The sequence below is a fragment of the Molossus molossus genome, unplaced genomic scaffold, assembly GCF_014108415.1.
Source record: "Molossus molossus isolate mMolMol1 unplaced genomic scaffold, mMolMol1.p scaffold_m16_p_9, whole genome shotgun sequence".
NCBI lineage: Eukaryota > Metazoa > Chordata > Mammalia > Chiroptera > Molossidae > Molossus > Molossus molossus.
Genome location: NW_023425403.1, coordinates 107,223,161 through 107,235,351, shown reverse-complemented (window position 1 = coordinate 107,235,351; position 12,191 = coordinate 107,223,161). Strand labels below are relative to the sequence as shown.

General features: G+C 49.2%; 1 protein-coding gene across 3 annotated transcripts in view; it reads right to left on the bottom strand.

Moving 5' to 3' along the window:
• Nucleotides 1-12,191, bottom strand: part of NBEA (neurobeachin) — a 763,707-nt gene that overhangs the window by 65,909 nt on the left and 685,607 nt on the right. For all 3 annotated transcript variants that reach the window (XM_036249654.1, XM_036249655.1, XM_036249653.1), the window contains one exon: nucleotides 7,846-7,965. In XM_036249654.1, the coding sequence (XP_036105547.1) occupies nucleotides 7,846-7,965 (120 nt within the window). The remainder of the gene's footprint in view (nucleotides 1-7,845; nucleotides 7,966-12,191) is intronic.

The window sequence follows — 12,191 nt, the reverse complement described above, 5'->3', positions numbered from 1 at the left end:
ATGTGTGTTCTTTGCAGATAGAAAGACATTAACAATTGTGTTCAAGGAGAATGTGCTTGACATACAAAATCTAACAAGTGATTTATGTATTTTCAGAATAAATCTGACATTGAAATAAACTGATTTTATGACCTTAAAGTTTTAATTTGTTGTCTTTTTTTTTTAAGCAACTGGAGAAAATGAAAACAAAAGACCACTTAAGTTGTTACATGTACCATCTACACCATGAAAATATACTGATCTCAAATACCAAGACGAGAGTTAAATTGACTTGAACACACATTGTGAAAAGCACAGGACATTTATTTGTGGAACACAATCAAACCTCACTTCTCCAGTGATACACAGCAAATTCTGAAAGAGCACCAGACCCTGAGGTCTTCAAACACATTGGGTTTTTCAGCCCCAAACAACATACACGAAAGCCTTTTCCTGGAGCGTCCAGGCCAGGGGGCGGGAGCTCACTGAGCACCCCCTCCTCCCACAGCTGTCAGACTAACATGACGCGCAGCACGTGGAGAATCACCCGAAACCCAGTCGGACAGAAGCCCCATCACTGCGACCGTGAAGAACAGCCACTTCGGGGCCGGCAGGAAGGGCAGAGATGCCGCCCGGGCAGGTCCCACCCCCACGTGCGGTGGATGACAATCAGGAGGGATATTTTAATGGGGAGGGTCCCCTGAGGAGTGAGGGGTCCCCATCCCACACCAGAAGCCCCAGCTCAGCGTCCCGGTGCCGGGAAGTCCCCACAACACCTGGCTGAGAACATTGCAGGGACTGTGGCCGAGTGAGACGGGGGCTCTGGGGTCCCGGAAGCTCTTCCTTATTTTTATGCTCACCCGAGGACACCTTTGCCTTTATCTTCAGACAGAGCAGGAGGGAGCGAGGGGGGAAGAGAGAGAGGAAACATCGACGTGAGAGAAACACATCGATTGGCTGCCACCCACACGACCCCAACCAGGGCCTGGGACACACCGCAACCGAGGTACGTGCCCGTAGCGGGAACTGAACCCGGGACTCTCTGGACCGCAGGCCAACGCTCTGACCGCTGAGCCAACCTGGCCAGGGCCAGAAGGTCCTTTTTAAAGGCCAAAGCACAGACTCGCTCGAACTCACGCCCTCGGAGCTCAGTGCTGGGCTCAGCTCACCAGCACCAGGCACACACGGGGAGGAACTGAACTGTCTGGCATCGGGTGAGGGCTGGAGGGCAGAAGTCCTGGCAGTGGCCCTGCTCCTCTGCACACCCTCCCCCACTGGGGGCACTGTGTCTGAGCCTCCAGCAACCTGCCACACTGCCGGCTGCCACACACAGCCTGTGGGCCCACCCGAGCCGTTTCCAGAGGCTCTCCCACACGAATGTGTGTCGTGAATCATGCTCCGAACTTTCCGAAATCTCTCGAACAAGCAGCGTCTGGCCTCTGCGTGCCCCCGCCTCTTGCTGAGTGGCCCGGGCCTGGCACAAGCAGCCTGTGGTCCTCAGTGCGGGCTCTCCTGGGCACTTCGAAGCCAGCACGGGGAGCAGCCTTCTGCACATCGCTCTGTGGCTCATGCCAGGTGGCCCTGGGCAGGTACGGGCAGGGGCTGACTTTGGCCTTCGCCCCTGGGAGGCCCAGACCGAATGGACAGCTCCAGACCACACTGAGGCACCACCCAGCCGCCTCCATGAGGGACACTCGGGGCAGGGCGCAGAGCCGCAGAGCGTGAGCAGGGGAGTCCTGCTCCGTGGGGTGGCCCCTCACCGCACATCCACAGCACCGGTGGGCCTGGGAGTAAGCCCCTCCCACTGCTGTGCCAACGGCAATCAAGGCTCAACGACGACAGGGGGGCGCACGCAGCCACACGGGTGCGCCTGCGGTTCCCAGGGAGGCTGCTCCCCTGCCGGCAGGACACCCGTCCACCAGGCCGCACTGCGCAGAACGGGAGGCGCGGCAGCGCTACTGACGCCCGGAAGCAAACGGAGAGGCTGCCCAGGTGAGCGGACGGAGAGACAGGCCACAGATGCCGTTACTGTTCCACAGACTCTCCCCAAAGCCAAACAACACGGAGACAAACAATCTACCAGATGCAGAGGTCAAAACCCTGGTCATAAAAGTGCTCAATGAACTTCGGGAAGAGAAGAGGGAGCAGGCCTCAGGAGACACCGACCTCAGTGCCGGAGCCTGGCCCGGCCGCCACAGCTGCAGGACATGCATTTCCGTCGTCCATCAGCTGCCCTCTTTACGGGGACATAGGGCAGAGGACATGTTCAAAGCGAATATGAATACATTCCTGAAGCGGATGACTGGGGTGACCCCTAGAGAAGACCAGACCACACGAGGAACGTGTGAGCCCTGAGTCCCGAGCTGGGCGCCTGGTTTCCGACAAGGGGAAGGGAGACTGAGTCGACGGGGGGGGGGGGGGGGGGGGGGGGGGGCGCGGGAGCAGCAGAGCTCCGCCTATCGTTCTCCAGCTTGTTCCGATTGGCTCTTTACAGTTAAAGTTAATATGTAAATGTGAATTGACGTTCACAGTTATATTATTTAAAAGTTGCCGAGTTTAACCCTAAGGAGCTGGGGGGCGTCCTCTGAGACTCGCCGGGCAGTGCGGGGAGACGCACCGTGCGCCGGCTCTGCCACAAGCCAGCCCCAAGGCAGCACCTCTGCCGTCCACTCTGCCGGGCAGGGACCGCGGCCCTGGCTGCATCTCACTGTGCCCCGGAACTGTTCCGAGGGCTCCCGCCCCCTCCTCACCTTCACGCCCTCCTCACCTTCACGCCCGCATCACGGGTAGGCGTGCTCGCTCTCCACGCCATCCACAGGCACGGACTGTGGCAGAGTAATGCCTGTGCCACCAAAAGTGCTCCAGCCGGACTCAGACCCAAACCTGCGATCCAGGGTCCCGGCCCTGCGTTCCCTACAGTCACCTTTCAAAACAGCAACCCCGTCACTGTGCGCGGCGTCGTGTGGCATCGTGCTGATTTACTCTCCTGCAGAGCAGCTCCATGTCTTTCCCCCTGGCATGGACATCTACCGACAGCTGGGACCTCGTCTGTCTTGCTCATTTGCTCATCGCTTACTTGTATGAAGGTGCCTGACATGTAATAGGTACTCAACACACATGTGTGGAATGAGAAATGAACCCACTGTGGCTATGTTTATCAGACACCTGAATTTCAGGCATGACACCGTGATAAGTCCTGGAGGCCGTGGTGTCCCCACTGCTCGTTACAGCAGAACCACCGCACGCTGTCAGCCAGCCGCAGTCACGGGCACCGGTGGGCGGGCAGCTGGGAGACTGTCCCTTCTTCCGTCAGGGGAGTGCTACTCCCTGTGCACCGGAATCAAAGGGATCTCAGTTTAAATACAGACTTCTAGCTAGCCCGGGCAAGTGTCTTTCTTTTCTTTTTTTTGTCCATCGGTTTATTTTGTTCATTAGATTCCACATAGAAATGAGATCGTATAGCATTTGTCTTTCTCTGACTGGCTTATTTCTCTTAGCATTATCCTCTCCAGGTCCATCATGCAGTCACAAAAGGTAAGAGATCTTTCTTTCTTACAGCTGCATAGTACTCCACTGTGTACATGTACCACAGCTTTTTTACCCACTTGTCTACTGATGGGCACTTGGGCTGTTTCCAGATCTTGGCTATTGTAAGTTCCTTCACCACTCAAAAAAATCAGTTTCTTGATATGCATCGTAATGATGACGGCATCTAACTCAAGTGTAGGCATAAGGATTAAATGGGGGTAACATGTGTGAAACAATGCATTTCATAGCTTTACCCAGAATATATTTTTGAAGCTTCTCTCTCTAACGATTTTTTAAAGAAGCAAATAAAAAATATTATGGCTGAGTTTCCCCAGTACAAAAAGTACATCTGTGATTAGTAAAAACCTCTGTCGCTTTAGTATCTGTGTTTGAATGAACGCCTATGTAGACTTTCCAGACAGTTGGAGTATTCTTATCAAGTATATAAACAGACTTACCTGGGCTAATCAGATATGTTTTTATATTATATGCTCTTCAGATTTTGGTTTTGTCTAAACGCACCGATTGAACTGAATGACATAAACCGAGGTTGAGCATGTGACTGTTTTGGGTGACCTGCCGGCAGTGTTGTGATCGCTGAAGCAGCCCATCCACCCGCATGCCCTCTGACCTTTCCGCTGACCATGATCCACGAAGAGCCGACGTGTTTCTCCTCCCGTGACTACGGCCCATTTCCCAGGGGCGCTCAGGGCTTCCAGGAAAGCCCGAGACCTACGGGACCTTGCAGCTTCTGCTGTCGCCCCTGGAAGCCAACGGCCCCGTAAAGTGCTGGGGCTGCCCGCTGGGAAGACAGACAGACAGACAGGCCCGGACAGCCCCCCGCTGCTCAGCCAGCTCAGGCGAGGGACAGACCACGTGACTGAAGCCACCTCGAGGTCCAGACCCAGACGGGCCATCCCAGACGACCCCACGTGGATGCCAGACAAGCTGCACCTGACCAATCCTGGCCGAGAGCAGAGCACAGGGAAGAAGGATCTAAGCGACTGCACTTGGGGGAGTTTTTTACATAGCAACAATGACTGAGGAACACCTTCACTGGTCGGTCACTCCAACCAGCCAAGGTGACTGGCTCGGCCACGCGGCCACGCGGCAGCATCAGGGCAGCGCCAGGGATGCGGCCGGCAGTACGTCAGCGGCCCTCAGGCTAGCCTGGCTTCGTCACCCGCTGCCACTCAGGCCTGCGACCCGGTGCAGTGGCCCCCCGGGGGCACCGAGGCCCCAGCTGCCCACTGTGGCAGCCGCGGGCTCCCCCATCGCTCACAGGTGTCTGTTCGCGTCTCTGCGGGGAGTGGAGTGGTTTGAAACGTCCTCAGTGAAAATGGGTGCATGAGGACACCCGCTACTCTGAGAGAAATGGCGAGATGAATATTGTCACGGGCACTTGGTACCTGCAAGTGTGATTTCTGGCTTATTTTACAGCTAGGCTAAAACCCCATGGCTCAGCTCACAGTATTATATGTGCTCCATCAATAAGGAGAAAATATCCTCAAACACAATTTCTAATTTACAAGCTTATGACAAGTTCAAGCTGCTGAGAAATTGGACTTGAAAGTATGTCTCAGAATGATAGAAGGCCACTATTAACACTATCATAATTGTATACCGACGGCATCAAACCTGACATTTCAGTTTAATATATTTTGCTGAGCGAGCGTAGCGTTTTATGGCTTCCTAGCGAAATCAAAACCAAGCCAGACGTTTTCACTTTTCTGATCTAATTCACTGCAAGGTCTTAAATGGCCATCTCTTTTCTTCCTTTTCCCTGAAGATTGATGCCCTGGCATTCGGTAATTCCACAGGAGCTCATAATGGGTCAATGAGTCAGTGGTGAGCACCTCCATTAACTATATTAATTTACACTGTGTCACCTTAATGGCATTTCGTGGCAGCTACTTTTTCTGACATCTACATAGCTATTCAAAAGTAATATAACAACTACTGAAGGCATTAAGGAAAATTAGTAGGAGAACTTCACTGAGTTGGATGTCATTGTTACCACGCCTGCAGAGGGGAGGAAGAGGAGGTAGGAAGTGAAGACAGACTGGCGGACTTAACTCTGGAGACCCGTCCTGACAGGCCGCCTCACCAACACCGCCCGTGCAGCTTGCGCTCATTAGCACAGGAAGGGCTGGCGTTAATAGAGAGACGGAACACAACCCTCTCCCGCCCTCTCCCGTGGCTGTCTGAGTCAGGACACACTGCAGAGAGGTTTTTCTTCAGAAAGGAAAAAACATTTCTTTACAATTATATCACACGCTTTAGTTTTACAGCGTATGGATAAAAATTCGAAAGCTGAGGTTTTATTTATTTATTTTTTATTTATTTATTTTTTAATCCTCACCCGAGGATATTTTTCCATTTTTTGTACAGATAGAGTGGGAGGGGGAGAGAGAGAGAGAGAGAGAGAGAGAGAGAAACATCGACGTGAAGGGACACATCGAGTGGCCGCCACCCGCACGACCAACCAGGGCCGGGGACAAACTGCAACCGAAGTACGTGCCCCTAGCGGGAACCGAACCCGGGTCTCTCCGGACCGCAGGCCGACGCTCTAACCGCTGAGCCAAACCGGCCAGGGCGAAAGCTGAGGTTTTAACACGCAGTTAGCAAAACGACTATTACTCTTGGTAACATATTCTTCCCTGTTAAATCTGGTATTATTGAAGGGGGAAAATACTGTATACTTTAATCAATATATTTAAATATAAATTTAGAAAATCTCAAGGTAACACCAGTACTACCAACATTTTTAACATTTCTTTTTTTTTTTTCCTCTTTTTTTTTTTTATCCTCACCCGAGGATATTTTTCCATTTTTTGTACAGATAGAGTGGGAGGGAGAGAGAGGAAGGTAGAGAGAGTGAGAAACATCGACGTGAAAGGGACACATCGAGTGGCTGCCACCCGCACGACCAACCAGGGCCGGGGACAAACTGCAACCGAGGTACGTGCCCTCAGGGAGAACCGAACCCGGGTCTCTCCGGACCGCAGGCCGACACTCTAACCGCTGAGCCAATCTGGCCAGGGCTTAACATTTCTTTAATGAGAAACCCCGAAGTCTGGTGCTAGAAAGGAAAAGACTGGTCCATCTGAACACACACACACGTGTGTAATCCTGAATGCTACAAATGAACACACAGAGATGCTACACTTTCCCTGGATCCATTTCCTTTGACGTTTGCTTTAAAAAAGAACTGAACAAAAGTTGTGTCTGTCCAATTGTCTTACAATTAGGGACACTGTAACTGCCTTTTAAAAGCGCTTTCGATAGATACACATACATCAGAAAATGACAATTTCCACTTCAATTCACTGCCTTTGTTGGGCCAAGGCCCGGACGGAATGACCCTGTAGCACTGCTACCTGGAATCGACGACGGGGAAACGGCTCGAAGAAAAAGGGCTTAAATAAGAAGCACACACACCTACGCAATGGCCAGGTCATCTCGTCTTACTGCCAGGAAAAGGGCGACAAAAATGAGAGGACGAACGTCTTTCACTGTTTTGAATACAACCAGTTTTTAAACCAAAGTGCACAGAGAGCAGCAAACCTTAGCACCTAACAACGGCCGCGCAGGCCTGGGAGGCGTCCGCTCCGGCTGCTGCTGGGTGCGGCCTGTCGGCTTAATCTAATGTGTGCTGGTGCGAGTGTCCCCAGGCACAGCCCAGGAAAGGCACAGAAGAGCCCACATTTTAAATGGGTCTTGTCATTAATGCTTTATTAATTGCCTGAGGCTACGCAGACCCAAAGCTGGGCAAGCTATAACAATATGACACATTAAGGTCAAATACAATTCCTGCTGTGTTTTATGGGATGGGCCAAATATTGAGTTAACAGCAGGAAAGTCAATTTATGGGCTGTTCTTCCCACCTCCTGATTATTTGATCTAAATTAGATAGGAATTTTCTGGAATAATGAAAGCACCTCCACCGAGTAACATGAAAGGGCCCCGAGTCACTCTGTGAGGCCCTGAGCTCCCCCTGGTTCCCTGCAGGCCAGAGGGCGGTGACCGCAAATGCAAAGGCTCACGACGCACTCGCACTCCGATTAAAGTTGCAACGTATATTTTAAGTCTTTTTTTATCCTCACCTGAGGAAACGTGAATTGATCTGAAAGGGGGAGGAACGGAGAGAGACAGAACCATCAGCGGCTGCCTCTGTGCAGGGTTAGACAGAATCCGCCCCCTAGGGTGTGCCCCGACTGGACATCAGACCCGCAACCACCGTTCGGTGCCCGGGACGGTGTTCCAACCACCTGGGCTACCCGCCAGGACTCAGCATATGTATGAATTAAATCAATACCAACATGTAAAAGGGCCTACCTTTACATCCGAAGTATCTCTCTGGCTAGTTCTCCAAGACCTTGCAACGGATGAGAAGGTCCGATCCGGATGGTCAAATTTTCCATCGTTTGCATTGAGGGAGAAGGTTGTGAAAGGTTCCTAAGCAAAATCACAGAAAAAGAAAAATTTAACTCCTCTGAACACAGCTGCCCCCAGTCCTTTGTAAAATATGACTTTCTTTTGTTGTTGTTGTTAATCCTGAGCCAAGGATATTTTTTCCATTAATTTTCTAGAGAGAGTGGAAGGGAGAGAGTGTGTGTGGGTGGGGGGGGGGGGACACGGACATGAGAGACACGCATTGATTGGTTGCCTCCCGTACACGCCCCGACTAGGGCCAGGGATCAAGCCTGCAACCCAGGTGCGTGCCCTTGACCAAGCATCAAACCCACAACTCTTCAAGTCATGGGCCAACGATCCAACCACTACCCCACACTGGACTGGCCAGGGCAAATATGACTTTCTCTGACACCCCCTTGAGGTGGAAACAGTGCGGGGACCCGGAAGGATGCCCCCACGAGGAGTCAGGAGGTGCTCTTTGGGCCTGACTAGTCAGTCACCTCTCTGCAGCCTCAGCAGGTCATTTGCTTCTTGGGCCTTCTGATCTAGGAAATGATGGAGTTACAGTGCTGTGTGATTCTGTGAATTGTTTTGCACTATTGTCCATTCACAACTCAGATTTTCTTTCTCATAGCTAAGGCCACACGTAGTAGCTGCAATAAGAAAATCACTCTGAGCCTGGCTGGTGTGGCTCAGTGGATGGAGTGTAGCCCCATAGACTGAGAGGTCCCAGTTCGATTCCTGGTCAGGGCACACGCCCGGGTTGCAGGTTTGGTCCCCAGTAGGGGGCGTGCAGGAGGCAGCTGATTGATGTTTCTCTCTGACATGAATGTTTCTCTTTCTCTCTCTCCCCCTTCCTCTGTCTAAAAAAATCAATAAAAACATATATATACACACATAAAGGAAAAGAGAGAGACAATCCCTCTGATGCCTGCTAGGGCGATACGGAATTAGGTAGGGAACGTCCATGTGGACTCCTCATCAAAGCTGACTACAGTCCTTGTGCCGCATTACGGCCTGGCGACATTTCAAGACACGAATCCCTGCTCGCCGTCCTCCCAGAGCCGTCAGAGCTCTTAGGAGAAATATAAACTACCTGACTTGTCCTTCAAGTTTTCTGTGACTATTCCCTACGACGACAGTGTCTGTCACCCACAGCGTGTTCCCACAGCTGAAACCAACAAATAACTTTATCACAAGGTCCTAATGCATTTAATATTAGTGATTTTTCGTGGTTGTATTGGGAGAGAGACATTATTGCTGACGTCATTAAATTTGCTTCCAAATTTAAAAGAATTAAAAAGCTTTCATTCTTATTAAGGATTTCTTAGTTAAGTATAAGTATAAGAAAGGTAAATATATATTTCCTTTTTCATGGGTCAATTCTTCACTCAAATCTAGGATGAATGATGTGTCACTTCTAGGTTCAATGACGCTAAGAAATCTTTCCTAAATATTCAGTTTTTTCTTTAATATATAATCTCTTCATTCTTCTGTATCCATAAAACATGACTTTGCTCCTTTCAAGTCCCCTTTTGCCACCAGCCATGTAAGTCCGGCTGCCTGGTAACAGCTACAAATATTCATCGTGCTCAGCTTCTTCCTATAATTTAGCGTGGCGAGATGTCACCAATCTGATAAGTGTGTAATGTATCACCAACATTTCCTGTGCACTGTGGGATGACAGAAAGGTATCCTGAAAGAGAAAAGATGAAGAATGACAGATAGAAGAACACAAAGGTAGGGGGATTATTGATCCCCCTGAAAATCAGATATGCATCCAAGAAGTCCATATTGCTGGTTAAGATTTTAAGTGATATGAGAGACAGATAGATATCAAGAAAATTAAGTTAGGAAAAAAAAAATGAGATGCCTTTCACTAATTCATTTGCTTCCTAGTGTTTTAACTCGCTATTAACTATAAAGTAGTTAATGCAGTCTGTCTTAGCACTAAATTAAATTAAAGTGAGGGTATACAGATCCAGTGGTAGATCAAATGGAAGGTGGCAAATCTCAGTTTGAATCTTGGTGGATCCAATTACCTCTCTTAGACCAGGTACTTGACCTGTAGTAGTTGTAGTAAGCATCTCTGTCCTTTCCTCGTGCTTATGTGGAATGACAACACCTTGGGGGTAATTATGGGAATTACAGAAGATGAAATAATACTGAGAAAGCCTGAAGTATCTTACCCGTCACAGAGTTATACAATGAGCGCCAGCCTCATGCCTGTGCCCGGCCCACAGCTGGGCCCGGCCCCGACGGCCCGTTCCCCAGACAACCCTTCCAGGCTCAGTCTTCCTCCCTCAGCTTGGAACCCTCAGATCCCAGCACAGAGCTTGGTCACCGTCAGTGTTCAATAAATGTTTGTTGAACATGCCTACACGTACAAGATCATGTATGGGGCATGGCTGGGTAAAAATAAGATCGTTTTTCTTGCTAGTTCCTAACCGCTGGCTCGACCAAAATGTGGTATGTTCAGAATCCATGTCTTCATTATTCTAGGATGCCGACTTTAATGTTTTCCTTCTTTGAATAGTGAGATTAGTCCAGAGGGATCAGACTTCTCTCAGTGGGTTTTCACCCCTTCAGGAGCTCTGAGCGAACCCGTTCACACCGTGGAGCCTGACTTCTCATCCCCACGCACTACACGCGGTCTCCACTCCGCCCACACGGTCCCTCCTGGTTTCGCCCCTTCGGAGACCTGCTAAGAACCGCACAGACGGGCACAGTGAAAAGAAACCAGAAGTTGAAGAAGTTTTTTTTTTTTTTTTTCCTGGACATGAAGTTTATGAATCTAGTGGCACCTAAAAGCAGAAAATACTACAGAATTCCACGATGCATTGTTGCAAGTGGCTTTTAGAAAGATTGATTAACAACTGTCTTCGGGTCACAGACGACATCACGGACATATAATCCCCACTATTCCCGAAGGCCTGCAGCTGCTTCGCTGGGAGAGAACTGATAGAAATTGATAACCTATTTGTTTATAAGTGAGGATTGATTTTCAAGCTCTGTTACCATGGAGATTACCCTTTTCCGCGTATTTCCCTGTCACCTTCCTGACACCGGGCAAGGCCTTTCTCTTTTGTGTGACTGACACAGAGGGTCAAATGCTACATTACAGCTTAAGGAACTTTTCTTCTCCACCTAACGCACGCCGACTGAACTATTTTCTCTATGCAGATCACCACATCAGAGGTTCTGCTATTGCTCCAGGGAAGCTTTGGCTCGGGAAATAAAATGTACGAATGAATAAATATTGAACAGAAATTTCAGAAATTAAAATACTGGCCCTTGTGGGGCTTTAAAAAGTTGAGGTTTAGGTCCTGTAATTTCAGTGGCTGATGGCAGACTTCCTTCCCCTAATTACATCTACCTGAAGGTCACTTCACACCTTCCAAACCTTTCATTTCTAGGAAATGAAATTCAGCCGTCTTGCACTGGGAAGTGCCTGTCCCACTGAACTGTCATAACCCTCAGTCCCCTGCAAAGACACTAACAAGCTTTGCTGACTCCCAGTGGCTACAGCCTAACGCGTCCCTCCCGAGCCCTCCTCTGACCTGCCCCTCTTGCGTGAGCCCACTGGCTTATTCTTCTGGCTACGTGAGCTCGGCTCCATCACCTCGTGAGACTCTGTGGAGTCCCTCTCTCCGCGTACATCTTTACCGACTCTTCATCTTACTTCCAACAAAATCCATCCATGGGTAATAGGTAGTGTTGGGATAGAACTGTACCGAAGAAAAGATGTCTATTTTAAATTGGTATGAAACAGAAGAAATACTAAAAGGAGGGAACTAAGTAAGAGTACTGAGCACCTTTCTGTGCTCGGCACTGTATTAATTCCAGCTAACTGAGTTCTCACGGTTCTCCTCAAGAGTAGGTACAATGACCCCTGTTTTATGTCTGATAAAGTTCAAGATCACATTCTGAGTATAAAGGAACCATCATTTCCCCTGTGCTTTAACTTCAGAAGTTTATTTTCTCCAACTGCTTTTGAAAGAACCCAAAAGTATTTTAGGATCTCTAGGTCTCTATTAATTCACCTATGTAACTACTGTTCACCATGCTCTTGATGAAGAATTCCTAGTCTTTCTCCAAGTAAATAGGCGTGGTCCTTAAACATCAGCATTCAGGATAAACACGACAATGGTATTTAATTCAGCAGCATTTTTTGTTTTTGTTTTTAATTACAACACTTGCAAAAGTGTTTCTATTATTTTCTTCACAGCAAAAATATATTTAAAAAAATATATTATGATTTAAACAGA